Source organism: Narcine bancroftii, chromosome 3, assembly GCF_036971445.1.
Source record: "Narcine bancroftii isolate sNarBan1 chromosome 3, sNarBan1.hap1, whole genome shotgun sequence".
NCBI classification, from domain to species: domain Eukaryota; kingdom Metazoa; phylum Chordata; class Chondrichthyes; order Torpediniformes; family Narcinidae; genus Narcine; species Narcine bancroftii.
In genome coordinates, this window is record NC_091471.1 from 259,143,655 (window position 1) to 259,171,653 (window position 27,999).

At 44.4% G+C, this 27,999-nt stretch overlaps 1 protein-coding gene across 5 annotated transcripts; it reads right to left on the reverse strand.

Moving 5' to 3' along the window:
* Positions 1-5,764: 5,764 nt before the first annotated feature.
* On the reverse strand, positions 5,765-26,200 carry LOC138758587 (gamma-interferon-inducible lysosomal thiol reductase-like). 5 transcript variants are annotated; one of them, XM_069927752.1, is made up of 7 exons: positions 25,953-26,193; positions 17,667-17,702; positions 15,737-15,811; positions 11,640-11,735; positions 9,779-9,931; positions 8,796-8,864; positions 5,765-6,211 (listed from the first exon to the last, which is right to left on the reverse strand). In XM_069927752.1, the coding sequence occupies exons 1-7, from the start codon at positions 26,076-26,078 to the stop codon at positions 6,152-6,154; spliced, it is 615 nt and encodes a 204-aa protein (XP_069783853.1). In that variant the 5' UTR covers positions 26,079-26,193; the 3' UTR covers positions 5,765-6,151. The 5 variants fall into 5 exon arrangements, with proteins under 5 accessions (XP_069783853.1, XP_069783856.1, XP_069783854.1 ...); XM_069927755.1 differs by having other exon boundaries at positions 17,523-17,702; positions 25,953-26,186; XM_069927753.1 differs by lacking the exon at positions 9,779-9,931 and having other exon boundaries at positions 17,523-17,702; positions 25,953-26,200.
* Positions 26,201-27,999: the final 1,799 nt, after the last annotated feature.

Genomic DNA, 27,999 nt, shown 5'->3' on the forward strand with positions numbered 1-27,999 from the left:
ACTCGTGCAAATTCCAAACCAAAAGGGATTCAAGGATCTTAAAAATAATAAACACTTCCAACATCAAAAACAAGACTTCAAAGAGCCTTCAGCTCTGACTTGGGTTGTGACTGATTCTGAATACAAACAGCATAAACTCTCTACTTGATCTCAAAGGAAATCCCAGTGCAAAGATTTAGACACACTTAGTCCCAAATCTGGATTGCTTTACTGACATTTTTTTTTTAAATGTTAAATGAACTGATCCTAGTCAATGAAGGTTCTAAATCAATAGGCCCTTTCAAACTGCTGTGTAAATGCCTGGTTAGTGCCCCAGTTAAGCGGCAGTTAGAAAGGGTCTGACCCGGTCAACTCCTTCGGAATCCAACTGGGACCCTGAGCTACCTCAGAGGTAGTCAGGGAACCCAGTTAAAGTTACCTAGGTTACATCCACAGGCGATTTGAAAATGAAAATGGCCAACCCGCATATTCCAGTGACGTCAGCGCTTGCTTGCATGCATCTGTGGTGATACATCCACTACTATAGCCCGCACTATTACCAGCCTACTGCAGGGGGCAACCATTGTACCTGCAGGTAGGCAACCTGGGAGCTGGCCCCACCATGCCAGCTGTCAATCACTGTCCATATAAAAACTAGAGTTGGCCCCTTCCTAAATCAGTCAGGCACATGGAACCAGATGCTATGCAGACCTGGTGTTCAACTTTAAGCCTGTAGTACAGTCTTCCCAAGTTTTGTGTTTGTTTGCCGCACCACAGTGTCACTAGGCAGCCAGCATCTGAATATCCAGCAGTACTTCTGGTGAGTACGTGACACGTCATTGTGAGGGTGGGATCCACCTTAAATCGCCAGGTCGGCAATTTAATAGGTCGATTCCCTGCAATTTGAAAGGTGCTTCTAGCACCTATGCCCCAGTAATCGCACCCAGGCCCCAGCAGGGCTACCCAGATGCTGCAGTTTAAAAGAGGATATTGATTCTCCTTGTGATTGTTCACACAGACCCCAAAGATGATCTGTGAACTCCTGTAGGCTCCCCTTACGTTTCTAGGGAGATCTTTCTAGATCAGTGGTTTTCAAACTTTTTCTTTCCACTCATATAAGTAACCCCTATGCCATCGTTGCTCTGTGATTAGTAAGGGATTGCTGTGTTTTTAATCACAGAGCCAGAGACGCAGGTTTAACCCTGACCTCAATTTATTTTTGTAATTCTTTATTTATTGCACTATGAACCATATCAACCAATATACTTACAGATGCATCTCTTTAAATATTCACAGTAACATTTTCATTTTTTCCCCCCATCCCTCCCTTCCCCCTTCCATCCCCCTCCAAAAACAGTAAATATTGAACATATAAAATACAATAAAACAATATCTTTATACAAAAGGAATACAAACAAAAAAGGCGCATCATCTACTTATTCACATCAAATCTGATCGTGTTTATCTTCTTATCATTTTAGGTGGTGGTGGTCCTAGGCCTGCTCTCTCTGTTATGTTCCATATATGGTTCCCAGGTTTTTTCAAACATTGTAACTTTGTCTTTTAAATTATAAGTGATTTTTTTTCCAATGGGATACACTTAAACTTGGTTATATATTCCATTAATGTTTATAGTCATATGGTCCAACGTGGCCATCTTAAATCTTTAATTTCACTTCTTTTCTGCCACTTCACCACCTCCATCCTTTTTTTCCATTACTGTTTTTTAAGTTTTCCTTTTTAATCTCAATATATGACAATGCATTTAAGACATGAAATACCCCAACAATCCCCACAAGCAATAACCCTTTAACCCCAAATGAACCTCCCCTCCTTGGATTGCACCTTGTCCCTTGACGGCAACCATAACTCCCCTTTCCATTCGGTTTGCGAATTTACTCGCAAGCGTCAACCGATTTCACAGTGACCATTATTCTCCCACCCCCAGCCCCCCCCACCCCAGAGAACACTATTTTCCTATACTTATAACAAAGCTCTCTCCTTTTTTCTTCCTTCTCTTTCTCTTATCCATCTTTAAATTTTTACATATACATTATTTTTACTTTATATTTTTACATATTTTCTTGCTGGTCATCCTTCTTGTCACTCCTCTTCTTCTCTTCTCCTGTCCTGCAAATGTTCAGAAAATTCTTGGGCTTTCTTTGGGTCAAAGAACAGTCTATTCTATTCCCCAGGAATAAATACTTTGAGTACTGCTGGATGTCTTAATATAAAGTTATACCCTTTCTTTCATAAGATTGTTTTTGCCGTGTTGAATTCCTTCCTCTTTAAAAGTTCGAAGCTTATGTCCAGGTAAAAAAATATTTTTGTCCCTTATACTCCAATGGCTTATTGTCTTCTATAACCTTCTTTCTTGCCTGTTCCACTATATTTTCTCTTGTTGTATATCTTAGAAATTTTTACCAATATGGATCTCGGTTTTTGATGTGGAGGCTGTTTTGGTACTAGCGCTCTATGCGCCCTTTCGATTTCTATTTCTTCATGTGAATCTGTCGTTCCCAGCACCTTCGGGATCCATCCTTTTATAAATTCCTTCATATCTGACCCTTCTTTGCCTTCTTTCAGGTCCACTATTTTTATGTTGTTTCGCCTACTTTAGTTTTCCAATACGTCAATTTTTTGTAACAATAAATCTTGTGTCTCTTTAATTTTTTTTCACTCTCTTCCAACTTCCCTCTTAAATCATTTATCTCCATTTCTACAGCAGCTTCTCGTTCCTCCACATTTTCTACTCTTTTCTCTATTTCAGTCATGACCAACTCTAAGCTTTGCATTCTGTCTTCAGCTCTTTTCATTTTTCTTTTGATTGAACTTAATTCTAATGATAGCCATTCTTTTAATGACCTCATTTGTTCTTCATAAAAGGCTTTATCTAAACTTTGTCCTTCTATTTTACCTTCTTCTTTCATTTGAAATTCTTGGTCTTCTTCCTCCTCTTCTTCTGTGTCTATATCTATGTCTGTGTCATCTTCTTCTCTTCTCTGTATCTGTGCATCTTCATCCTTCTCTGGTGAGCTGCTTTTGTATCCTTGTTGGGCCTCCTGTTGCAGGTCGACCCACTGCTGGGCCCCTGCTGCAGGCCGACCCGCTGCTGGGACCCCTGCTGCAGGTCGTCCCCCTGTCAGTCGCCCCGTTGTCGCTCACCCTCTTCCAGCCCTTCATTCTCTTTCTCACCACTTCTCTTTTCTTCTTTACTTCCCCCAGCCAAACGCCCCGTCTGATAGTACAGATCTATCACCAATGTATATAGTGTATATAGTTACAGTATCTAGACTGTGCTTACAGCGATTGGCTGAGAGCTTAGCCACGCCTACTGTCTGGGCCTTAAAGGGTTGTGTCCCTAGCTAGGTCGGATCATTCTGGACTGGTCGGCCACCTGTGAAAAGCTCCTGTCTTTTGCTAATAAAAGCTTTGGTTTGGATCAACAAGTCTTTGATTCTTTCGACAAGCTCTACAATTTTATTAGCAAAAAGAAAAAAGAATTTTTTTGAAAGGGATAGGGCGTTTGACTCAGCCAGAAAAACTTGACATCGACCCACAGTCAGCTACAGCCTTCAAAGCCTTTAAGTTCTGGCTGCTGAACTTTGAAAACTTCCTGAGATTCATTTGGATGGAGGAGGATAACCAGTGTCTAACAGCATTGCTGTCTATGGTAACCTTGAGAGTCCACGAGAACATCCAGAATGAGACCATAAAGGTACTGAAAGAACTGCATGATCAACCGGTGAACAGAGTTCATGCCCGGCTCGTGCTTGCGTCGAGGAAGCAACAGCCCGGCGAGTCCAGCAGGGCATATTTACAAGTATTAAAGGCGTTGGGCAAGGACTGTAACTGTGTTGACAAAACTGCTGCCGAGATCACTAGCGACCTCGTCCGGGATGCCTATGTGGCCAGGCTCCGATTGAACGAAGTGAGGCTGCGCTTGCTCGAGCAAGGGGTAGAAAAACTAGAGGACGTGGCCCGGATTGCAATCACAATGGAGGATGCAGCCTTAAAGTCCAACGAGTTCTCTAGGGACTGGACCCCACGTTCTGATGTGAGTAGAGTGCCCTTCTACCCTACCCCTGACGGCCTATCGGCTGCTGCTACACTGCCCCCGTGAACCCAAAATGTTATTTTTGCGGGAGGGACAAGCACAGCAGGTCCCAATGCCCAGCAAGAAAAGCCAGGTGCCAGAAATGCCTTAAAAACGGCCACTTTGCTGCAGTCTGTAGGTCTAAAATGGCCGCCAGCAAACATAGTGCCTCGTGTGAAGCCCAACCGCCACTATCCCATTCAAACTCTTTATTCCCCAGGCCCCGTGCCGCAACAGAAGGACCAACAGCACCCCAACGACCCAGGCCACCCTGCCGACAACACGACTGGGGAATTGAGCGAAGGAGCGGTCGCACCCGACGAGCCCGCTGGCGACACCACTCCAGCGACCCCAATCCCGGCACCACGGCGGTCTCGCCGGATGGTCAGACCCCCTGACCGCTACAGTCCTTAACCTACCCCTTCCTTTCATTCTCTCCCTCGTTTTTTTTGTTTTTTTTCCAGGGTCAGTTCTCCAAGAATAGGTGAATGTGACAGTACAGATCTATCACCAATGTATATCGTTACAGTATCTAGACTGTGCTTACAGCGATTGGCTGAGAGCTTAGCCACGCCTACTGTCTGGGCCTTAAAGGGTTGTGTCCCTAGCCAGGTCGGATCATTCCGGACTGGTCGGCCACCTGTGAAGAGCTCCTATCTTTTGCTAATAAAAGCCTTGGTTTGGATCAGCAAGTCTTTGATTCTTTCGACGAGCTCTACACCCTGATACTGGGCATCTCTCAGCTGGCCGCTCCTCAGCTGAGTCCTCCTCTCATCGGTGTTAACTTTTTTTTTTACTTGCGTACCTCTTCTGGGCTCTGAGAGCCATTTTTGAAGTCCGCTGGTCGGGAGGGCACCACTCCTCTGGGGACTCATCAACGCCGGAGATTGGCCACTCCTCTCCACAGTGGCTCTCTGCTCCGACGTGCAGGTAAGGCCTTCTTCTTTCTCCTCCAGTGATTTTCCTGCTTCTCTTTTCACTGTTATTTTTACTTTTTCTTTTGGGTGCCATCTTCTGTCTCTTCTCTATAACTTTATCTTTCTCTTCCTGCATTTTATGTTTATTGAGCTCTGTTTTTTCAGACTTTTTTTTTCTTTTCTCTGGAGAGGGCTGATTCCACCCAACCAGCCACTACTCCATCACGTGACTCCCCTACCCTGACCTCAATTGAAGGTTGTGTGTTCTCCCTGCGACTACATGGGCTTCCTCTGGGCGCTCTGGTATAACTCCTATGTTCCAAAGACAAACAGGTTGTCAGTTAACCAACCACTTTAAATTGGCCCGAGTGTAGAGGTGAGTGATGCTGGATGTCGATGCGGATGTGAGAGGGAGGATTAATGTTAATGGACTGCTGAAATCTTGGTTCTGTATCTTTATCTTTGCTCTATACCCCACCTCACTGGCAAAGGAGGAAAAACCCAACACCCAACCCCAACCAATTTTCCCCTGCAACCGCTGCAACCGTGTCTGCCTGTCCCGCATTGGACTTGTCAGCCACAAACGAGCCTGCAGCTGACGTGGACATTTACCCCCTCGATAAATCTTCGTCCGCGAAGCCAAGCCAAAGACAAGAAGATAGAGTACTGTTTGACCTACTGAACTTCTCCAGCTTTGTGTCAAGTCTAAAGGATATGAACTGGTGTATTGTTTAAACAAATTCATGTCCCATAAAGATAAAACAGATCAAACTTTAACTAAAATCATTTAATTTAGTTTCAATTCAACAGCAAGAGGAAGTCCCCTGTACATGTTCTTTCTTTGATAAGAGAGATCACATTATAGCCTTGATAGTCTCCCCACATTCAGGAATTTGTACTTTGATTCTCAAAGAAGCAGTATTTCTTTTATAAAGTCCTTCACAGAGTTTGGGATATAAAGATTGCAATCTTTAGTGGAACCAGCTTCAGATCACTGCTGAGCTGTATTACAGAGGACCCAGCAAGTAACTGCCGAGTGTTTGTTAGTAGTAGCTGCCACAGATTGGACGAGGTCTTCAGTCACTTTTGCAATGTTCCCATCCCATCTACCTGCAGGTTAAACTGAAAGCCCGCTCATTTTAGCGGAGCCACTAAACAGTCATGCATCGGGGAATGGGCTCCTTCCTTCGGATAATCCGCAAACTGGTGGCTTCTTTCCCTGTGGGGAAAATCAAAGTCCTGTTAGTAAACTCGAACTTTGTTCAACGTTCAGATTTATTGTCAGAGTACAGATATGACATCACTTACAACCCTGAGATTCTTTCTCCTGCGGGTCAGGCAGAATTTCTACTTATCGGTAGTACAAAGAACTGTACTGAAGAAAAGTTACAGATACAAAAGAGAAATGTAAACAAAGAAAGAAATGTGAACAAACTGACTGCAATACAGAATAAAACTAATTTAATTTAAATTTAGATATACAGCATGGTAACAGACCCAGTTGACCCACAAGCCAATCCACCCAATTGACTGACAAAGTTTCAACCCTGTACGTTTGAAGGGTGGGTGGAAACCGGAACACCCGGAGGAAACCTACACAGACACAGGGAGAACAGACAGCACCGGATTTGAATCCGGGTCACTGGTGATGTAATAGTGTTGTGCTAACTGCTGCACCAACTGTGCTACCCTTAATTCAATGTGGAAAGTAAGAGCCTGACTGTACAATATAGAGAGAATTTTTTAAATAAAATCAATGAAGTGCAAAAGTAAGAGTCCTGATTGAGTTTGTCGTTGAGGAATCTGATAGTGGAGGGGTAGCAGCAAGAACAGAGGGTGTGCTGGGTGGTGTGGATCCTTGATGATGGTTGCTGCTCTCTGATGTGGTTAGTGGTCACCAACAAATACTGGAGCACTAGCTTCAATTATGTTTAAATCACTTCCTGAATGGAGATTCATTATAGGATGAAGAGGGCGATAAAGCAAAGGGATCTGAGAATACAGATAATTCCTTGAAAGTGGTGTCACAGGTAGATAGGGTTGTAAAGAGGACTTTTGGCATGTTGACCTTCATAAATCCTATTGAGAAAAGGAGTTGGGATGTTCTGGTGAAGTTGTAGAAGTCATTGGTGAGGCTAAATTATGTCACCTAACTACAGGAATGATATCAATAAGATTGAAAGGACTGCAGAGAAGATTTACAGGGGCGTTGGCGGGACTTCAGGAACTAAGTTACAGGGAAAGGTTAAAATGAATGGAATGAGGTCAGGAGAGGATGGCTGCAGGAGACCTCAATATTGACTACAGGCAGCCTGAAGTCGAAGGGTATCAGTTTGAACATGGCCAGAACAGCCCTGATTACTACTCGCTGCCATCTCTCAGTTGATGAATCTTGTCTCTTCCATCATCAGGAAGAGCTTTCAGAGTGACATTTCCCAAGTAATTTTAATTATTTGAATTTCAATTTTTAGTTGCTTCACCGAGTCAAACTTGCGTTACCCTCTGAAGGGTCAATACTGATGGGAAGTAAAACACGAAAATCTGTAGACACCACGGTTGAAGTAAATGCCAGAGAAGCTCAGTGCCCTTTATGTAGGAAATGTAAAAATACAAAACTGATGTTCCAGGCTTGAGCCCTTCATCAAGGGGTTGACTGGTATCCTGGGTGGACAAATTCATGTCTCATAAAATAGATCCAATGTTTATAGAGAGGACACATTTCTTCTTTGCTACATTAAAGCCTTAATAATCTCCCCATGTTCTTGAGTTTGTGATTTTATTCTCGAAGAAACAATATTTCTTCTTTAATTAATTTACTAAGGGTTTGCTTAATGGTTTTATTGGAGGATTTGGTTGGGGGGGGTGTGGTTACTGCAGTGAGAGAGCTGGTAAAGCTCAGGATTCTGTTGACACCGTGGTTAAGTGAAAAAAAACACACAAATGCTGGAGAAACTCAGCAGGTCAAACAGTGCCTTTATGTAGCAAAGGTGAAGATACAGAACCAACGTTTCAGGCTTGAGCCCTTCATCGAGGTGTGTGGGGGTCCGAACAAAAGGAGGGGGGTGGTGAAGGTGGGAGATAATAGGTGGAGAGGAGGGGAGAAACACTAAGAAGGGGTGGGGGGAGTGTAGGCTAGGTGGAGAGAGAAAGGAAGTAGGAACTGGAATAACTAGTTAAGTGGGGGGAGGGAGGAAAAAGCAAGCTGATTAGTGGAATGCAGTGAACTCAATGTACATGCCCTGGCAAAAAATAAGGTGTTGTTCCTCAAATCTGTTGGAGGTCAGGGTGGGGAGGTATGAAAGGCCATGGACAAACATGTGAGGACGAGGGGAATGCTGCGTTTATTGTTTCTGGGGGCAGGGGTGGTTAGGAGGAGATGGGGGTGAAGGCCGAGTTAATAGTGGTGGAGGGGAAGCCACGTTTGTGGAAGAAGACAGACATTTCAGAGGCTCTGGACTGGAAAACCTCATCTTGGGAGCAGATGCGACGGAGATGGAGAAATTGAGGGAAGGGGATGGAGTCCTTGCAGGGGGCAGGGTGTGAGGACGAGTAGTCCAGGTAGTCCTCCCCCCCCTGCAGTGTTTCCCCCCCCACGCACCTATCATCACCCACCCCTCTCCCCCCTTTTGTTCGGACATCCCTCATGTTCCCCTACACCTTGATGAAGCGCTCAAACCCGAAACATTGGTGATGTATCTTCACCTTTGCTACTGTTTGACCTGCTGAGTTTCTCCAAGATTTGTGTTTTTTCGCAGTGAGACAGCTCCTATTTGAGATGTAACCACCGTTGATCAGTTACTCACCTTGTAAGTATTACAGACCAAGTTAAAGAGTGATGTCATAGCCTGTGTTTGCAACTCTTTCGAGTGTACCTGTAAAAGGGATCAAGATCGAACAAAGTCAGTCTAAGCTTCACATAGAGAATTATTTTCCAACTCCACTGCACCTCATCAAATGGAATTAAGGATAAAATATGAAATTGGCCCTTTTAATATTCACAGCAGCAAATTTGGTTCTAAACTTACGGTGATAACAACATAGCAGTCAGCACAACGCTACTACTGCACCAGCGACCCGTGTTTGTATCAACTGCTGTCTGCAAGGAGTGTGTGTGTTCTCCCAATGTCCACGTGGGCTTCCTCTGGGCTCTCCGGTTTCCCCCCCACTTTCCAAAGATGTAGTAGGTTAATTGGCCACATGGGGGGATTTGGGCAGTGCAGGCTCATGGGGTGGAATGGGCCTGTTACCGTGCTGTATCTTAAAATGAAAAATGACACGGAGAAAACAATCTGGCGGGGGGGGGGGGGATCTCATAGAGATAAGATGGTTACAGATAAGTAGGAAATTCAGACCAAAGGACTTCACTAGTGGTGAGTCACTGCAAAGAGGTAAATGGTTTGGCTGCATTCAAGAAGAGGGTGGGCAAGAATTGGAGAAGAGAGTTAAATGAAGAAACAAAGTGGAGCAAAAATACCAGTACAGGTTGAGGCAAAAGGTCAGTTCTGTGCTGAACATCATAAGATTTCCACTTGCTGGTTTAACTTCAGATGCGTTACTTTAGAAAAATGGCAATATTCTCCAATTGAGGCAGCAGTGGAGATGGGAAACTCGGAAAGCACAGGCCTGAAGAAAAGGTATCGTCCTAAAAAGGTAACTATGTTTCTTTCTCCATAGATGCTGCATGAACTTCTATTTCCCACATTTTGGTTCTGCTCGGTTTCAGATGAGCAGCATCTGGCTCGAGGCAGGATGTTGCTGTGACAACAGTGGTGGTTTTCCATCTTACCCCATTGACCAGGATCCAGGGGACATATTTGTGGGGCGGGTTTAAAGCCTCAGTTCGTTCTGCATTCTGGTGCATCAGCTTATTTCCCAAGTTGCCATTTACACATTTTTCAATTTCAGTCCAGTCCACAGTGGGCTCGTAAACCTTTAGACACTGTAGGAATGACAGAATCGAGATGTAACTTCAAAACAGAACTTTAAAAAGGTTATTGCTCCCTCCACTTCTAGAACCATAGAACATTACAGCACAGAATACTCCAAATTTGGCCTCACCAATGCCATATACAACTTTAGCATAGACACCCCAACTCCTGTACTCAGTCCTCTGATTTATGAAGGCTAATGTGCGAAAAGGTTTCTTTACAACCCTATCAATGAGAGACACTACTTCCAGTGTTCACAGATCCCTGTGTTCTGCCACATTCCTCAGGGCCCACCTGAGAAGTAACATTCCCTATTCTCTCTAGCACGGGGCATGTTACTTCTCAGCAGAGCCCATGGATTAGCAATAGGTTTCTGCATACATTCTCAGCTCAGGGTCAGAGGTATAGTTTCCCAGCACAGTCTTCACCATTGGGTCTCGGCCAATGGCTTCAGGAATTGGTGACACAATGCTGACATTAGCATTGAATGCAGAAGCACCATTTTTCATTCTGGTGGGCCATAGTACTAATGTTTTGGGTGAAAGGGGAAGTGGGGTCAGTGAAAACCCTGTGGAGAATAGAGGAAGTTGGAAGTTTCACAAAATACTTCAGGCCTGTGCTTCTGGCAATTGATTTCCACTCCCACCCCCCACCCCCCAGTCTTCCATGGCAGCTGCCAGTATCTACAGCTGGAGAAGAGCTGACAGGGCTCAAAGGGATAGGCAATGGGGATGGAGAAAAGGTGGTGGGATTAATCAATGAATGAGGGGTGACACAGCCATGGTTGAAGTGTGGAAGGGGAAAGGAAGTGGAGGGTGGTGCGCAAGATGGCCAAGAGTAGGGAGAAGAGAAAGGTAACGAGTATACTGAGTGTCTAGCGGGAACCTGTATACTGAGAAATGCTTCACAGTGATTTTCCCACCTCGACTCAAGTTACCAGGCACTCACTGACATCCCCAGCAGCCAACTTGTATCTGTTTCCAAGGCCCAGCAAGGTGCTGACCCTCAGTGCTGTGTTCTGGGATACAGAGCAGCGAGTTGCTGAAGTCCCATTTGATGGTAGGATTTGGCTAGTTGACGGTGTGGTTAAGATTGCCTGACTCTTCAGCTTCTGATCAGGCAGCCTTTATAATTATTTCTGAAATGCTTCCCCACTTCCAGTCAAACCAACCTAATTTATCAGCCACACCTGCCCCACCCCTGGTTAGAAACCCTCCTTGTTTTGGAATTCTTCAGTCTCAGCTATGGCATCAGCTCAACTAAGGTTGAACTGATTCTGGGGACAGTGGTTTATCATGCATGGAGACTGTTGTGTCCAGGCTAGATGCAGAATTGATGTTTCCCCTGCCTGGGGGATGTAAAACCAGGGGCTCGCAAATCTCAAAATAAAAGAGTCAGCTATTCAAGTCTGAGAAGAAGAAATTTTTCCTCCCAGACAGTAATGAATCTTTTTGTGATCCATGACATGAGGTTCAATCCCTGTGGCCCTGGGTTATGGAATAGCAGAACATTCAAGGGAGGCTCAATCAGCTCTCCCTGGTTCTAGTTTTTACATTTTAAAATATTTGGAATACCTTACCTCACCTCACATTTATACAAAAAGACTAAACATGCATGATCGTACATGGTCACCCTTGTTCTCCCTGTTGCTTGTTTAAGGCGGCTGAGGGGGACGCAAGAATGGCCAGGTAATGGCTGTGACACACGTCAAACACTCACCAGCTGAGCAGCTGAAATCACATCAGGTGCCGACTCCATACAGAATATAATGGGGAAGAATCGCTTGACATTCTGGAGAGTGTGCATCAAGCAAGCCTGCAAGGGGAAAAACAAAACGCTGGTGAAGCAAGCCACGTACAGCGATAATGATGGTACATGCACCTGCAGCAGACAGGAACACCTCGGTGGTAAGCCGCAGAATGCAGCTGTTCTGGGGTCCGCGGGCTGGTAAGCAGAAGGCTTGAACCATGTTCCATCAACTCAAACATTATACTAGGTATTAGATTCAAAGTTAACTAAACACGTTCCCAACAGAAAATATCTAGTTACATTGAATGCTCTTTATACATTCTAAATCCAAATTTAGACCTACAGCACAGTAACTGGCACTTCCGGCCCACAAGCCTGTGCCACCCAAATACACCAATTAACCTTCAACCCCTGTACGTTTTGAAGGGTGGGAGGAAACTGGAGCACCCGGAGGAAATCCATGCAGCCAAAACAAGAACATACAATGTCCTTACAGGCAGTGCCAGATTTGAACCTGGGTGCTAACTGTTAAGATAACCACACCACACTAATAATAAAGTGATGTCTTTAATGTCCATTGAATAGGTTTTGTAATACATTGATGTGTTGGAAGGGTCAATGAGGAAATTGAATTGAAATAAGTATGTGCCCGTGTAAAAGTCCCCTAATGTTAATTGGGGCAACAGCATTTTAAGATGTGCAGAGAGCAGAGAATCTTTTTAATCACGACGTAACAAATCCAATTTGCAAGTTGTTGTTCCAAAATTTAGAAAGTGGAGCTACAGAAAGGGAGGTGGGTAGAAAATCATTTTGGTGGTAATAATTGATCTAGAATTAGTAAAGGGTAAAGACTGAAATAGTGGGATTACAGGTTTTAAACTGGATCAAGGCACATTTTACCAAACTGGGAAATGATTGGTCAAAATGAACTGGAAATAACTATTTTAGGAAAATAAAAATTCAGCATCTTAGGAGAAAGAAGAGGAGGTCGGAGAGGATGAATGGGAGAGGTGCGGTGGAGAAAACATGAGACAGGAATTGGGGGAGAGAGAGAGAGAGGGGGCAGGGAAAAGAGGAGCACATGTCAGGGAGAGGGCAGAAAGATGAAAGGGGAAATTCTGATGGATGGGACAGGAATTTCAAGTCAAATATGACACTGTGGTGATATGACCACTAGGTGACTGCAGGGGGCAATCTCTGTACCTGCAGAAGGACCACCTGGCCGGCTGTCAATCAGCTGACCCGAATATAAGCCTGAGCCCGCCCCTCCTGAGCCAGGCACTTGGGAGCCACCACAGTCGAAACTGGTGTGTGCAGACTTTTAGCAGAATAAAGCCTGTAGTAGTCTTTAGTGTCTGCTTGCTGCTACCACAACACATCACAGACATTAAAGATGGTACAATTAAACTGGTTTCTCAGAGAGGGATGGAGGCAGTAGGTGGAGAACAGGGACTGTGGGGAGCTTTGATTTCCCAACACAGTAAAACCTCCGGTATCCGGCACCTAAGGGGATTGGTAGATGCCAGATAAGTGAATTTGCTGGTTGATTGAGATTATGTGTTGCATGTTTGGTGAACTAATCACCGGGGGCACCAATTTTACACTTTTGTATTTTTTTTTACCAATTTATTTTCTGTGATTTTTTTTGCCAGTTGTTTGAATTCAGGATAACAGGATTTTACTGTATTTAATTGGAGAAAAATTCTGCTCTCCAGCACTGTCTAATAAGCAGAGGGAGGTTAGGGCAAGGTGGAATTGGTGCAGTCAGTGTATGTGAGGGAAGAGGGCACATTTGCAGAAAATGTTCTTGAGGAGAGAAGGCAGGGGAGTGGGTCGAGTGGGAGAATGGTTCAGCTCATGATGAAATGGCAGAGCGGACACGATGGGCTGAATGGTCTTCTTCTGTTCCTACTGATCTTATGGTAGCCGGAGAGTAAGCTCTTTGTAGACACCAGCTGTATCAGTGTAGTCCTGGCCACTGCTTGGAGATGCCCTGTTTCAATAAGAATGGAGCAGGCATTGTTGTGGAGGAGAAAGTGATAGAGAATAAAGGTAAAGGTTTTATTATTGTCACATAAAACTATATTTGGAATGTGCCCTAAGCGAACTTCTTTAATTTTTGTCTACAGGGAGTCATCACTTCATCCAGCGCCCCTCACAGAAACCTACAGCACCTGTGTTTTTAGGCGGTCTCCCCTCCAAGGACTGGCCAGGGCTGAGCCTGCTTAGCTTCCGGGATCACTCAATCTCAGGCGCATTCAGGCGCAAGAAGGGTGGGTAAAGAAAGGGGGTTTGTAAACGGAGAGACTGCTGGAGAAGCTGCAAATGTGGATTGCGCTAGAATTCAGTGACAAGTAACTACCGAGTTTGGTAGCCAAACTCCAAAGAAGCAAAAGGATTGGAGAGACTTCACCAGTCCATCAGCTGGTTTATATTAAGCAGGCTGTATCATGGTCTGCAATGGGATCACAGATGGTAAAGGCAATCACTCTGGAGGGGTGGTGTGAGCTGATGCATGGATGGGGTCCACAGGGACAGTTGGCTGATATCGAAGAGAAGGTTGTCAGCGTCCTGCTGGCACGTGGGGTGAGAGGATCAGTGTGCGAGCAGAATGGGCCAGGTGCTTGTGAGAAGGTAATATCCATTGCCTCAATGAGTTTATCGAGGGGTGTCTCAAAGTGGATGGCAAGAGGAGTGCTTGGTAGTCAAGAATAGCAGAAGAAGTGTTATAGAACAGAGGGATCTGGGAATACAGATAAATAATTCCCTGAAAGTGGTGTCACAGGTGGACAGGATTGTAAAGAGAGCTTTTGGCATATTGGCCTTCATAAATCAAAGTATTGAATACAGGAGTTGGGATATTATGGTGAAGTTGTATAAGACATTGGTGAGGCCAAATTTGGTGTATTGTGTGCAGTTTTAGTCACCTAACAACAGGGTGGATATCAATAAGATGAAAAGAGTGCAGAGAAGATTTACTAGGATGTTGCTGGACTTCAGGAACTGAGTTACAGGGAAATGTTAGGACTTTATTTCCTGGAGTGTACGAGAATGAAGGGAGATTTGATGGACATATACAAAATTATGAGGGGGTTAGACAGATTAATGTAGATAGGCTTTTTCCACTGAGGGTATGTGAGATACCATCCAGAGGACATAGGGAAACTACTTCACACAGAGTGTGGTGGGAGTGTGGAACGAGCTGCCAGCTGAAGTGGAGATTGCGGGCTCAATTTTAACATTTAAGAAGAAATTGGACAGGTGCATGGATGGGAGAGGTATGGACTGGGTGCAGGTCATTGGGATCAGGCAAAAAAAATTGGTTCCCAAGGCAAGTAGTTCAAGATGGATGAAGAGGTAAATTGAGAGAAAAATAGAGAAATGAGACAGTCTGCAGACACTGTCCTGTTTATAGTACAGTAGAAGTCCAAACATCCAGATGCCAGTTATCTGGACCACCCCAGAATCCGGACTTCTAGAGAATCTTCAAACTTTTTTAATTAAGTGGGCTTGTGTGTGTGTGTGTGTGTGTGTGTGTGTGTGTGTGTGTGTGTGTGTGTGTGTGTGTGTGTGTGTGTGTGTGTGTGTGTGTGTGTGTGTGTGAGCGTCACATACACAGAAGTCGCAGAAATGAAAGAATAATTTTTCTTTTTGTACATTGTATTTCACATGAAAAATTGTTTTGTTAATAAATTATCAAAATTTACCTGTTCATCTCTTCTTTATTCTCCTTAAATCTGAATTTTATAAGTACTGTCCAAGAATCCAGAAAATCCAAAAATCTGGACCAACCCAATCCTCGAGCAGTCTGGATTTTTAGGACCTTTACAGTAAATGCACAAACATAATGGAGGAACTCAGCAGGTCCTATGGACAGGGTGGGGGGAGGGGTGACTTTCTGAGTTCCTCCAGCCTTTATTGTGTATTAAGAGAAATTGAGAAGTTGGACTCAGATCAAAGGAAGTACAGATCAAAGCAGTCTCACAGCAAGCTTTGGGGAGCAAGGTGGAATACGCTGGCCACAATCTATCGCCTACTGTTCATTCCTGCTTGAATCTACCACGCACCTCAATCATGTTTCCAGTACATTCCTCCTGACCATGCTGACAGTTGAAAATCCACTTCCCGCTTTCATTTCTCTCCTGCAGTGGAGAGAAACAAAATATTACAGTATTAATGAGGAGATGACACCTGAGCCCAATGTCACCCAATAAAGAGCTGAGGCAAAACCTTGTTCCCTCACCTCACCAAAATCAGTGCCACAAGAGAAAATGCCAATTCCTCCCCCAATTACAGTACAAGGGAGTTCAGGGAGGGCTCGTAGCTGGAGGAGAGGGCGCTGGTATCACAGTGAAGGCGGCAATGTATGGGGTGACGAGGAGGAAATGACAGGAGGTAGGTCGTGCTCTGGGAAAGGAAAGGGACCATTTCCTCCTTTTAGCACTCGATACACCTTGCCCTCTCATCAATCCCACCCGATCAGTACATCGTTGGCCCTCTTTATTCATCAGCGATCTGGGGGCCAAATCTGGATGGTTCTCTTCATTCTGGACAGATCACCCCAGAGAAGGCACAGATATACTTTGTGATGCCCATGAAGACTTTTCTTTAAAAAAAAGGAAACTCCCTCGAACGATGAGAATAGAAGTTGAAAGCAGAAGTGGGTTAAGTGTGGGTCATGCTGATTCAGCTTGAATGCTGCACTTCCTCTGGTCTCAGGGACGGCCAAACCTCTTCAAACACCACAGAGAAACCCAGATCAAGGACTTTGTCAAAATGGCCACTCTCCACGGTTGCAGGTGGAAATCAACCTTCATGACCAGAAATTAGGAATATAAGGGAATTCAACACCTCAAACGTAACCCATAATTTAATAAGATTACCTTGTGATCTTAACTCTGCATCTGCACCTATTTCTTTTCTTTTCATTGCCTATCAAGATCTTTCCATCCTCTGCCTTAAAAATATTCACAAACCTTCCCCACTGTAGCTTAAGGAAGTTAAAAGACTTAACTCTCTTGGGAAATTTTTGTACCATTTTGTTGCTTGAAATAGGCTATGTCTTAATTTTCAGCAGAGATCCCTGGTTCTAGATTCTTCCACATTCTCTGAATATCTCCCCTCTGTCAAGACCTCTCAGGATCTTGTCAAGTCACCCCGCACTCTTCAAAACCTGTTTTCACCCCTTGGCCCATCAGGATTAACCTAGATTTCACAGATGGCTCAATGATCTAAGCCACCAGAGGGGCCTGGCCTGGTCAACTCCTGCTGTTGCCAAACAAGGAGGTGAATGGTCAGGAATACATCCTCATTCGTTGCCTTAGCCAAACCCAGAGTTCTGCTGTTGAAGTGCCAGAGGGGACCACAGCGAGATGGAATGACGGGGTTTGGGGACCCAAACATCTCCCCCTCCCCCCACCCCCAAGTTGAACGAATTAGGGACCTCTTTAAGGACACTTCAGAGGGAACGACAAGACCTCATGGCTAGGAACCTGCTACTTAATGGGGTTGGTGGAATCATATTTGATAACAACATCCAAAAAGGGCCTCGAAAGGTCAAAGTATCATTGTTCAATTGGCTAAGTATAGGGTGATGATGAGGGAGTGAGGCAAGGAGATGGACTTTTATTTCTCATAACTGGGCCAGCCCACATTCAAACGAGCCACTTTGGATGGAATGTCACTTGATGAATTTGAAGAGACAAAGCAATTTTATGCATTGGCTTCAATCACATTTTCTGCAGAACTTGAGACTTCCTCATTCTTTTTACCAAATTCAGGTCATGCTGGACTGAAAATATAATTACCGGGTGGACATCAAACCGCTGTACATTAGCTGGAACCAACATTTACCATTGTGTTTCCATATGGGACAAGGGTAACGTTCATGACTTCATTCAGCAACAGCCAGGTGGGAAAAAGCTGAAGCACAAGGAAACCGCGACATCCTTCACAGAGACACTCGTAGTAAAGGCTGATGTGGACAGGTTCAGATACCTTCAGCTGCTTGGTCTCCAAACAGTGGTGCACCACCTACAACAGAGCCGTTGCAGTCAATCATTGAACCTGAAATGTTCAGCAAGAAAAAGAACAAAAAAAAAGCAAGGAAACAAACAGATCCCTCAGTTCCCCCAAATCTGTGGACCCCATCATACCCAGTCATGCTAATCCCATTCACCAGCAGTTGCCAGCCTTCTGTGCCCCACAGTAATTCAAGTACTTATTTTTATAAGATCAGATTATTGTTTAGATAGCAAGCGATTGCAGCCTGCTGCCGCGCAGAACGACTTGGGAGCGCTTGTATGTGAGTCACTAAAGGTTAGTTTGCAGATGCAGCAAATTAAATATCGGCCTTCATTGCCAGAGTGATTGAATTTAGGAGCAGGGAGGTCATGCTGCAACTGAGGCCAGATCTGGAGCATTGCAGGCAGTTCTGATCTCCTTACATAAGGATGGATACACTGACCTTGGAGGTGTTGCAAAGGAGGTCCACCAGGTTTTTTTTTTGTAATTCTTTATTTACCGCACTATGAACCATATCAACCAATATACTTACAGATGCATCTCTTTAAATATTTACAGTAACATTTTCTCTTTTTTCCCCCATCCCTCCCTTCCCCCTTCCCTCCCCCTCCAAAAACAGTAAATATTGAACATATAAAATACAATAAAACAATATCTTTATACAAAAGGAATACAAATAAAAAAGACGCATCATCTACTTATACACATTAAATCTGATCGTGTTTATCTTCCAATTATTTTAGGTGGTGGTGGTCCTAGGCCTGCTCTCTCTGTTATGTTCCATATATGGTTCCCAGGTTTTTTCAAACACTGTAACTTTGTCTTTCAAATTATATGGTTTTTTTTTTACAATGGGATACACTTAAACTTGGTTATATATTCCATTAATGTTTATAGTGATATAGTCCAACATGGCCATCTTATATCTTTATTTTCACTTCTTTTCCGCCTCTTCACCACCTCCATCCCCCTTTTTTCCATTAACGTTTTTTAAGTTTTCCTTTATAATCTCAATATATGACAATGCGCTTAAGACATGAAATACCCCAACAATCCCCACAAGCAATAACCCTTTAACCCCAAATGAACCTCCCCTCCTTGGGTTGCCCTTGTCCCTTGACGGCAACCACAACTCCCCTTTTCATTCAGTTTGTGAACTTACTCGCAAGCATCAACCGATTTCGCAGTGACCATTATTCTCCCACCCCCAGCCCCCCCCCCAGAGAACACTATTTTCCTACACATATAACAAAGCGCTCTCTTTTTTCGCCCCTTCTCTTATCCATCTTTAAATCTTTATACATGCACTATCTTTACTTTATATTTTTACATATTTTTGTATATTTTCTTGCCGGTCATCCTTCTTGTCACTCCTCCTCCTCTCTTCTCCTGTCCTGCAAATGTTCAGAAAATTCTTGGGCTTTCTTTGGGTCAGAGAACAGTCTATTCCATTCCCCAGGAATAAATACTTTGATTACTGCTGGATGTCTTAATATAAAGTTATAACCTTTCTTCTATAAGATTGTTTTTACCATGTTGAATTCCTTCCTCTTCTTTAAAAGTTCAAAGCTTATGTCCAGGTAAAAAAAATATTTTTTGTCCCTTTTATTCCAACGGCTTATTGTCTTCTCTAACCTTCTTTCTTGCCTGCTCCAGTATGTTCTCTCTTGTCGTATATCTTAGAAGTTTTACCAATATGGATCTCAGTTTTTGATGTGGTGGCAGTTTCGGTACTACTGTTCTATGCGCCCTTTCGATTTCTATTTCTTCATGTTAATCTGTCGTTCCCAACACCTTCAGGATCCATCTTTTATAAATTCCTTCATATCTGATCCTTCTTTGCCTTCTTTCAGGTCCACTATTTTTATGTTGTTTCACCTACTGTAGTTTTCCAATACGTCAATTTTTTGTGACAATAAATCTTGTGTCTCTAATTCTTTTTTCCGCTCTCTTCCAACTTCCCTCTTAAATCATTTATCTCCATTTCTACAACAGCTTCTCGTTCCTCCACATTTTCTATTCTTTTCCCTATTTCAGTCATGACCAACTCTAAGCTTTGCATTCTGTCTTCAGCTCTTTTCATTTTTCTTTTGATTGAACTAAATTCTAATGATCGCCATTTTTTAATGACCTCATTTTTCTTCAAAAAAGCTTTATCTAAATTTTGTCCTTCTATTTTACCTTCTTTCCTTTGAAATTCTTGGTCTTCTTCTTCTGTGTCTGTATCTATGTATGTGTTGTCTTCTTCTCTGCTTCTGTATCCTCGCTGGGCCTTCCGCCGCAGGTCGACCCGCTACTGGGCCCTCTGCCACAGGTTGGCCCCCTGCCGCAGTTCAACCCACTGCTGGGCCCACTGCTACAGGTTGGCCCCCTGCTGCAGGTCGACCCGCTGCTGGGCCTCCAGCCGCAGGTTGATCCGCTGCTGGGCCTCCTGCCGCAGGTCGACCCGCTGTCGGTTGCCTGCCGCAGGTCGTCCACCTGTGGTCGTCCACCTGTTGGTCGCCCTGTGCCGCTCATCCTCTTCCCACCCTTCATTCTCTTTCTCACCACTCTTTTCTTCTTTCTTGTTTGCTTCCCCCAGCTGAACGCACCTCTTCTTGGCTCTGAGAGCCAATTTTGAAGTCCACCGGTCGGGAGGATACCACTCCTCTGAGGACTCACCAACATTGGAGATCGGCCGCTTCTCTCCATGGTGGGTCTCTGCTCCGATGTACAGGTAAGGCCTTCTTCTTTCTTCTCCAGTGATTTTCCTTCTTCCCTTTTCTGTTATACTTACTTTTTCTCTTTTGGGTGCCATCTTCTGTCTCTTCTCTGTAACTTTATCTTTCTCTTCCTGTATTTTATGTTTATTGAGCTGTGTTTTTTCAAACTTTTCTTTTCTCTGGAGAGGTCTGGTTCCACTCGACCAGCCACTACTCCATCACGTGACTCCTCCAGGAGGTCCACCATGTTGATTCCAGAGATGAGGGGGTTAACCTATAAGGAGCAATTGAGTCATCTGGGACTGTACTCACTGGAATTTAGAAGAATGAGAGAGGATCTTAGAGAAACATAAAATTATGAAAGGCATGGATGAGACAGAGGGAGGTAAATTGTTTCCATTAGTGGGGGAAGACCAGAACTAGGGGACATAGCCTCAAGATTCAGAGTAGTAGATTTAGGGCAGAGATGAGGAGGAAATGCTTTTCTCAGAGGGTAGTGAATCTATGGAACTCGCTGCCCATTGAACCAGTGGAGGCTACCCCTTAAATTATTTAAGTCAAGTTTGGATAGATTTTTACATAGTAGGGAAAATTAAGGGATACAGGGAAAAGGCAGGTAGGTGGAAATGAGCCTATCATATTCCTGCTCATATTTTTTATGTTCTTCTGCAGGTGAACCCTGAATGTGGTGACAGTACCTGTCTCCATGATCTTCTCAGGTAGAGTATTCCAGATTCCAATCACCCTCTGGGTGAAGATATTTTCACCAAGATCCCCTCTAACCCCCTCTGATTTGGATGTCTCCTTTATGGTAAAAGTTTCTCACAGGCTAGTTTCACTGTCACCCTAATAATATTGTATGTCAAGCAACAGCCGTGGAGATCAATGGAGAACATTGCTTCATTTACTCACCTTTATCCATTTGACTAAAATCTGAGCAAACATGACCAAAAGTTAATTGACCCGAAAAAACAATTATTTTTCTCCACTGCCTGACCTGCTGTAAATCTCCAGAATTTTGTTACTTTTTATTTCAGATTTTTGATGTCCTGCCCCCCCACCAAACAGGACTTGCACAAGTTGTGAAAGCTCTAATTTAAGGATACAGCACAGTAACAGGCTCTTCCAGCCCAGGCCAGTCAACATGACCAGTCAACCAACCAATTCCCGTTCACCTATGGAATATGGAAGTGGAGCACCCGAAGGAAACCAAATGGGTCACGGAGGGAACATACAAACTCCTTACGGACAGCACCACATTCGAACTGGGTCACTGGCACTGTGGTAGGGTTGCACTAACCACTACACTAACCATGCTACCCCGTCCACGGATTTCTGTTCCACATCTATAGCTTTTCAACATAGACTGATGCAGATGTCCATTTCCTATTGGAAATAGGTAAGAACATTCGAAATAGGAGTAGGAGTCAGACATCCGGCCCATCGAGCCTGCTCCGCCATTCAGTAAGATCATGGCTGATTTGATCATTGATTCAACTCCACCCACCTGCCTTTTCTCCATATCCCTTAATTCCATTTTTTATGTAAAAATCTATCTAACTGAACCTTAAACATATTTATTGAAGTAGCCTCAACTGCTTCCCTGGGCAGAGAATTCCACAGATTCACGACTCTCTGGGAAAAACAGTTTTTCCTCATCTCCGTCTTAAATCTACTCCCCTGAATCTTGAGGCTGTGATATTATTGATTTTATTTCCATATTACCTAGCACAAACCCTCTTTTCAATCTTCTTCAGCATGATGCTGAACCAAGCCATGAAAGACCCCAACAATGAAGACGCTGTTTACATCCGGTACCGCACGGATGGCAGTCTCTTCAATCTGAGGCGCCTGCAAGCTCACACCAAGACACAAGAGAAACTTGTCCGTGAACTACTCTTTGCAGATGATGCCGCTTTAGTTGCCCATTCAGAGCCAGCTCTTCAGCGCTTGACGTCCTGCTTTGCGGAAACTGCCAAAATGTTTGGCCTGGAAGTCAGCCTGAAGAAAACTGAGGTCCTCCATCAGCCAGCTCCCCACCATGACTACCAGCCCCCCCACATCTCCATCGGGCACACAAAACTCAAAACGGTCAACCAGTTTACCTATCTCGGCTGCACCATTTCATCAGATGCAAGGATCGACAATGAGATAGACAACAGACTCGCCAAGGCAAATAGCGCCTTTGGAAGACTACACAAAAGAGTCTGGAAAAACAACCAACTGAAAAACCTCACAAAGATAAGCGTATACAGAGCCGTTGTCATACCCACACTCCTGTTCGGCTCCGAATCATGGGTCCTCTACCGGCACCACCTACGGCTCCTAGAACGCTTCCACCAGCGTTGTCTCCGCTCCATCCTCAACATCCATTGGAGCGCTCACACCCCTAACGTCGAGGTACTCGAGATGGCAGAGGTCGACAGCATCGAGTCCACGCTGCTGAAGATCCAGCTGCGCTGGATGGGTCACGTCTCCAGAATGGAGGACCATCGCCTTCCCAAGATCGTATTATATGGCGAGCTCTCCACTGGCCACCGTGACAGAGGTGCACCAAAGAAAAGGTACAAGGACTGCCTAAAGAAATCTCTTGGTGCCTGCCACATTGACCACCGCCAGTGGGCTGATAACGCCTCAAACCGTGCATCTTGGCGCCTCACAGTTTGGCGGGCAGCAGCCTCCTTTGAAGAAGACCGCAGAGCCCACCTCACTGACAAAAGGCAAAGGAGGAAAAACCCAACACCCAACCCCAACCAACCAATTTTCCCTTGCAACCGCTGCAATCGTGTCTGCCTGTCCCGCATCGGACTGGTCAGCCACAAACGAGCCTGCAGCTGACGTGGACTTTTTACCCCCTCCATAAATCTTCGTCCGCGAAGCCAAGCCAAAGAAGACCTAGCACAAATCTTATCCTGGAGACTCCATTTCTTGACATCTACTTTGATATGATGTTTCAAACACTCCCATCAAAACAACAGAAAGGAAACATCATTAAAAAATTTGTAGGTATTGAAAATCTGAAACTTGCTGTATATACTCATCGTCAGTCCCGGGTAATAGTCAACACCTTTTTTGGCTTAAAAATCACATGATTTTCTTATGACCAATGTAAAAGTCAACTATTCCCCCCCCCCCACCAATTTTTGGCCCTGACTGCCCACCCATCTGAGCTCCTGATGCCTCAACAGCAGACCCTTGCCCTGGATGCCTGCACACCAGAGCTCCCGACCATGGATCCTTGCCCTGGCCACCAAACTCCCACCATCCCAACCGTGGACTTACCACCCGATCCTGGCCATCGGAGCTCCCGATGCCTTGAACACTGCAGGTTCTTACCAAGGTCAAAAGTTTGACCCATGGAAAAGTGGTCCAAGAAATTCTGCGATTACATGAGTGTATACAGTGAATAAACTATGGAAGATACACAGCAGATCAAGCAATATCAGTAGGGGTGTGATGTGGAAGATAAAATAGAGTTAATATTTCATGTGCACACACTTTTAGATGTTTGTTACAAAAAAAAAATCATCACAAAGGAATGTCAAGTTTATTGTCATCTGATTGCACAAGTACAACCTGTCGAAACTGAGTTCTCTGGTCCTCAGTGCAAAACACACAGACAAAAACCAGACATACCACACATATAGACAAACAATACATATGCAGGACAAGTATTCATCTATACAAAAATAAATAAGTATTGTTTCATGAATATGAGACTCTCGAATGTGTCGTTCATTTTGTCGTTCAGCATTCTCACTGCCCGTAGGAAGAAGCTGTTCCTCAGCCTGGTGTTGTTCGCTCTGACACCCCTTTCTCGACAGGAGCAGCTGAAAGATGCTGTGTGCAGGGTAAAAGATGCCTTGTGCTCTCTTCAGACAATGATCCCGGTAGATCATGTTGATGGAGTGGAGGAGGCGGGGCAGGAGGGATCTTCACTGCCACTGTTATGGTCCTATGATTGACCTCCAATCCATTTCTCTGCAGCAACCATTCGTGATAAAGCTAGCCAGGATGCTCTTGATAGAGCTCCTATAGAAAGTTGACATGATGGTGGCTAACTGTTTCTCTGGAAATGGTAGCATAATAGACTAGTAATCAAATGAAGGGTCATCAGACTAAAAGATGAACTTTGTTCCTTTCTCCATTGATGCTGCCTGATATCTGTAGCATGTTTCCATGATCCACAAACATTGTTAATTCCGTCAAATAAAACAAGCTAGAATAAAATGTCATCATCAGAAAAGGTACCCAAGAAATGTCACACTGTCATAGAAACCTAGCTGGTCTACTGACACCCTGCCAGAAAGAAAATCTGCTGTCCTCACCCAGTTTGGCCTGTGGGTGACCCAGAACAATGTGGTCAACTCTGAATTGCTTTTTGAAGATGAATGAGAAGATACAATTTAAATACAGACGATTCAATTTTACCACATCAATGAAGGTGGTAATTGTCTGTCATCCTTCCACTGGTGATTATAGAGAGGCAGAAATGCTGGCAGTGCCCACAAGTCCAGCCTCGGAAGTAGTTTCGAGTCAAAACCCTTTATCAAGTCCACTATGTGATCCCAGACAAATATTCCCCTCTTCTCTCTGCTTTCTGCAGGGACCAGTCCTTCCATGAGTCCTTCACCCACTCCTCCCTCCCCACCCATTGACCCCTTGGCACCTACCCCTGTGACCATAGCTGCTCCACTTGCCCCCACATGTTCTCCCTCTCCGCCATCCAGTCCTTTCACACTCCATGTGAATCTGCAGGGGTCATCTACTGCATCCGCTGCTCCCGTTCTGGTCTACTCTACATCAGAGAGACTGGGCACAGACTGAGAGATTGCATTGTGAGCATTAGTGTGGATCTCCCAGTGGCCACCCATTTCAATTCTCTGTTCCATTCCCTTGCTGACATACCTGCCCATGGTCTCGTGCTCTGCCAGACTGAAACCACCTGCAAATTGGAGGAACAAAACCTCATCTTCTGTCTGGGCACCCTCCAACCGGATGGCATTAACATCAACATCTCCAATTTCCATTAATCACCACCCCCCGCCAATCTTCTCCCCCATCTCCTATCCTCTAGCTCTGTCTCTCTCTACTCCCCCCCCCACCCCGTCTCCTTTCAGAGCCAAAAATCAATTTTCATCTTTTCGCTAATCATATCCAATTAACACCTTTTGTCTGTTGGTCTGAACTCCCTACCCACCCCCCACGACCCCCATTCTTTCCCCTTTCGCTCCCCAATCTTTATTCAGATACCTGCCTGTCTGCTTTTTGCTTACACCAGGCCTGAGCAGAAGGGCTCAGGCCTGAAACATCAGTGATATACATTTACCTCCAGTGGAGGCTACAAGACCGGCTGAGTTCCTACGGCATTTTTTCTGTTTACTACCATCACAGTATCTGAAGACTTTGTTTCACTTGACAAAAGATTCTGGCTCGAACCACTGAACGACTGTTTCTGATTGCTGAGTTCCTCCAGCCATTCTTTGTTTGCAACTTAAACTGATGGGAGTGAAGCCAGACTGTAAAATTGATCCAAGGTAAAGAGTTGAGGACATACCTGGCAGGCGCTAGCGATTTGATAGGTGCTGCACCACTGAGTTGGGGGGTAACGACAGACTGGACCCCCAACCACTTCACCCAGCCCCCACAACAGCACACAGCTCAAGACGGCTTCGACTCTCATTCTGTGCCACCCCGACTGAATGTTCGGAAATTCCCTGAACTTCCAGAATAAAAGAAACTTCCTCTGCTTCTCATATGATGAGTTGTTAACCCTTTGGCTGCCAACTTCACAATTCTCAACTTAACGTCTGAGTCAATCTGTACTTCCCCACCCCCACCCCCACACGGAAATAACAGATACACAGGAAAAGACTCACACCTGCAATGAATAATTAAAGTCTTATTTTTCAGTCCTTTTTTTGGCCTAAAATTTTCATAGATAAAATGTGCTTGATTCAAAGTCACAGAATTATCCCACTGAAGTTGATGAATTTTAAATTTTGGCATACAGCACGGTAACAGGACATTTCAACCTACAAATCCGTGCCACCCAATTAACCTACACTCCCGGTACGTTTTGAATGTTGGGATGAAACCGGAGCCGTTCAGATACGGGGAGAACGTACAAACTCCTTACAGACGATGCGGGATTCGAACCCAAGTCCCGATCACTAACCACTACGCCAACTGGGCCACCCTGATGTGCTAACTGCAAGTGAAGAGGAAACCTGGGGATGAATTTCTCTACAATGCCACATGTTTCAGAGCTACATGGGTGAAGTTTGAGAAAAAACGTGGAATGTAGGATGGGATCAATTACTTTGCCAGTGTGCTGGGCTTCCGCAAATTCCTTTTGCGCATCAATTCGGTCCATGCCATTCAACATGCTTTGATTAGGTCCCCCCCCCATTCTCCTAAATTCCAACGAGTACAGGCTAAAGCCAGCAAACATTCCTCATGATAACCCTTTCATTCCTGGAATCATCCTTGTGAATTTCCTCTGAACCCTCTCTGAAGTCAGCAGACCCCCTCTTAACCAAGAGGTCCAAAACTATTCACAATGCTCCAAGTGAGGTCCCTCCAGTGCCTTATAAAGCAGAAACTTTACATCTCTTATATTCTATTCCTATTCAAATGAATGCCAGCATTGCATTTGGCTTCTTCAACCTGCAAGTTTATCTTTAGGCTATCCTGCATGAGGACTCCCAGGTCATTTATTTCTTTTGTCAAAATGCACAAGCACACATTTTCCAACATTGTATTTAATTTGCCACTTCTCTACCAAGTCTCCTTATCTGCTTACATCGTTTTGCATCCTCCCTGTTTCCTCAGCACTACCTTTATATCATCGACAAACAAGGCCAGAAAACCATTCATTCCATTATCAGCCAATACTCTAGCCACACAAACATAGCTTGTTAATAGCCTTATGCGCAGCACCTTGTCAAGGGCCTTCTAAAAATCTAAATACACAACATCCACTTAATCTAGCTGCTTGTTGCTTCAAAGAATTCCAATTGATTTGTCAATCAACATTTCCCTTAAGGAAACCATAACCCTAAGAAACTTAGGGTCTCCAAGTACTCCGTAACCTCAGTCTTGACAAGACTCCAGCATCTTCCCAATTACTGATGTCAGGCTAATTAGTCCATAATTTTCCTTTCAGCTGCCTCCCTTCCCTCTTCAATAGTGGGGAGACAACTGCAATTTTCCAGCCTGCTGGAACCAAGTCAGAATCTATTGATTCCTTACCAATGCCTCCACAATCTCTGCAGCTACTTCTTTGAGAAGCCAAGGGTGCAATCGATCTGGTCCGTAAGACTTATCCACCCTCAGACCATTCAGCTTTCTGAAGACCTTCTCCCTTGAAATAGTACTTGCACTCACTCCTGTTAACATCTTCCACAATGAATACTAATGTAAAATTCTCTGCCATCTCCTTGTTTCTGATTATTATTTTTCCAGTCATTTTCTAGTTGCCCTATATTTATTCTCACCTCTTTTACTCTTTACATACTGGAAGCTTTTTGTATTCTCTTTGAGATTATTTGCCAGTCTACTTTCAAACTTCATCTTTTCTCTTGATCGATTAGTCGTCTGCA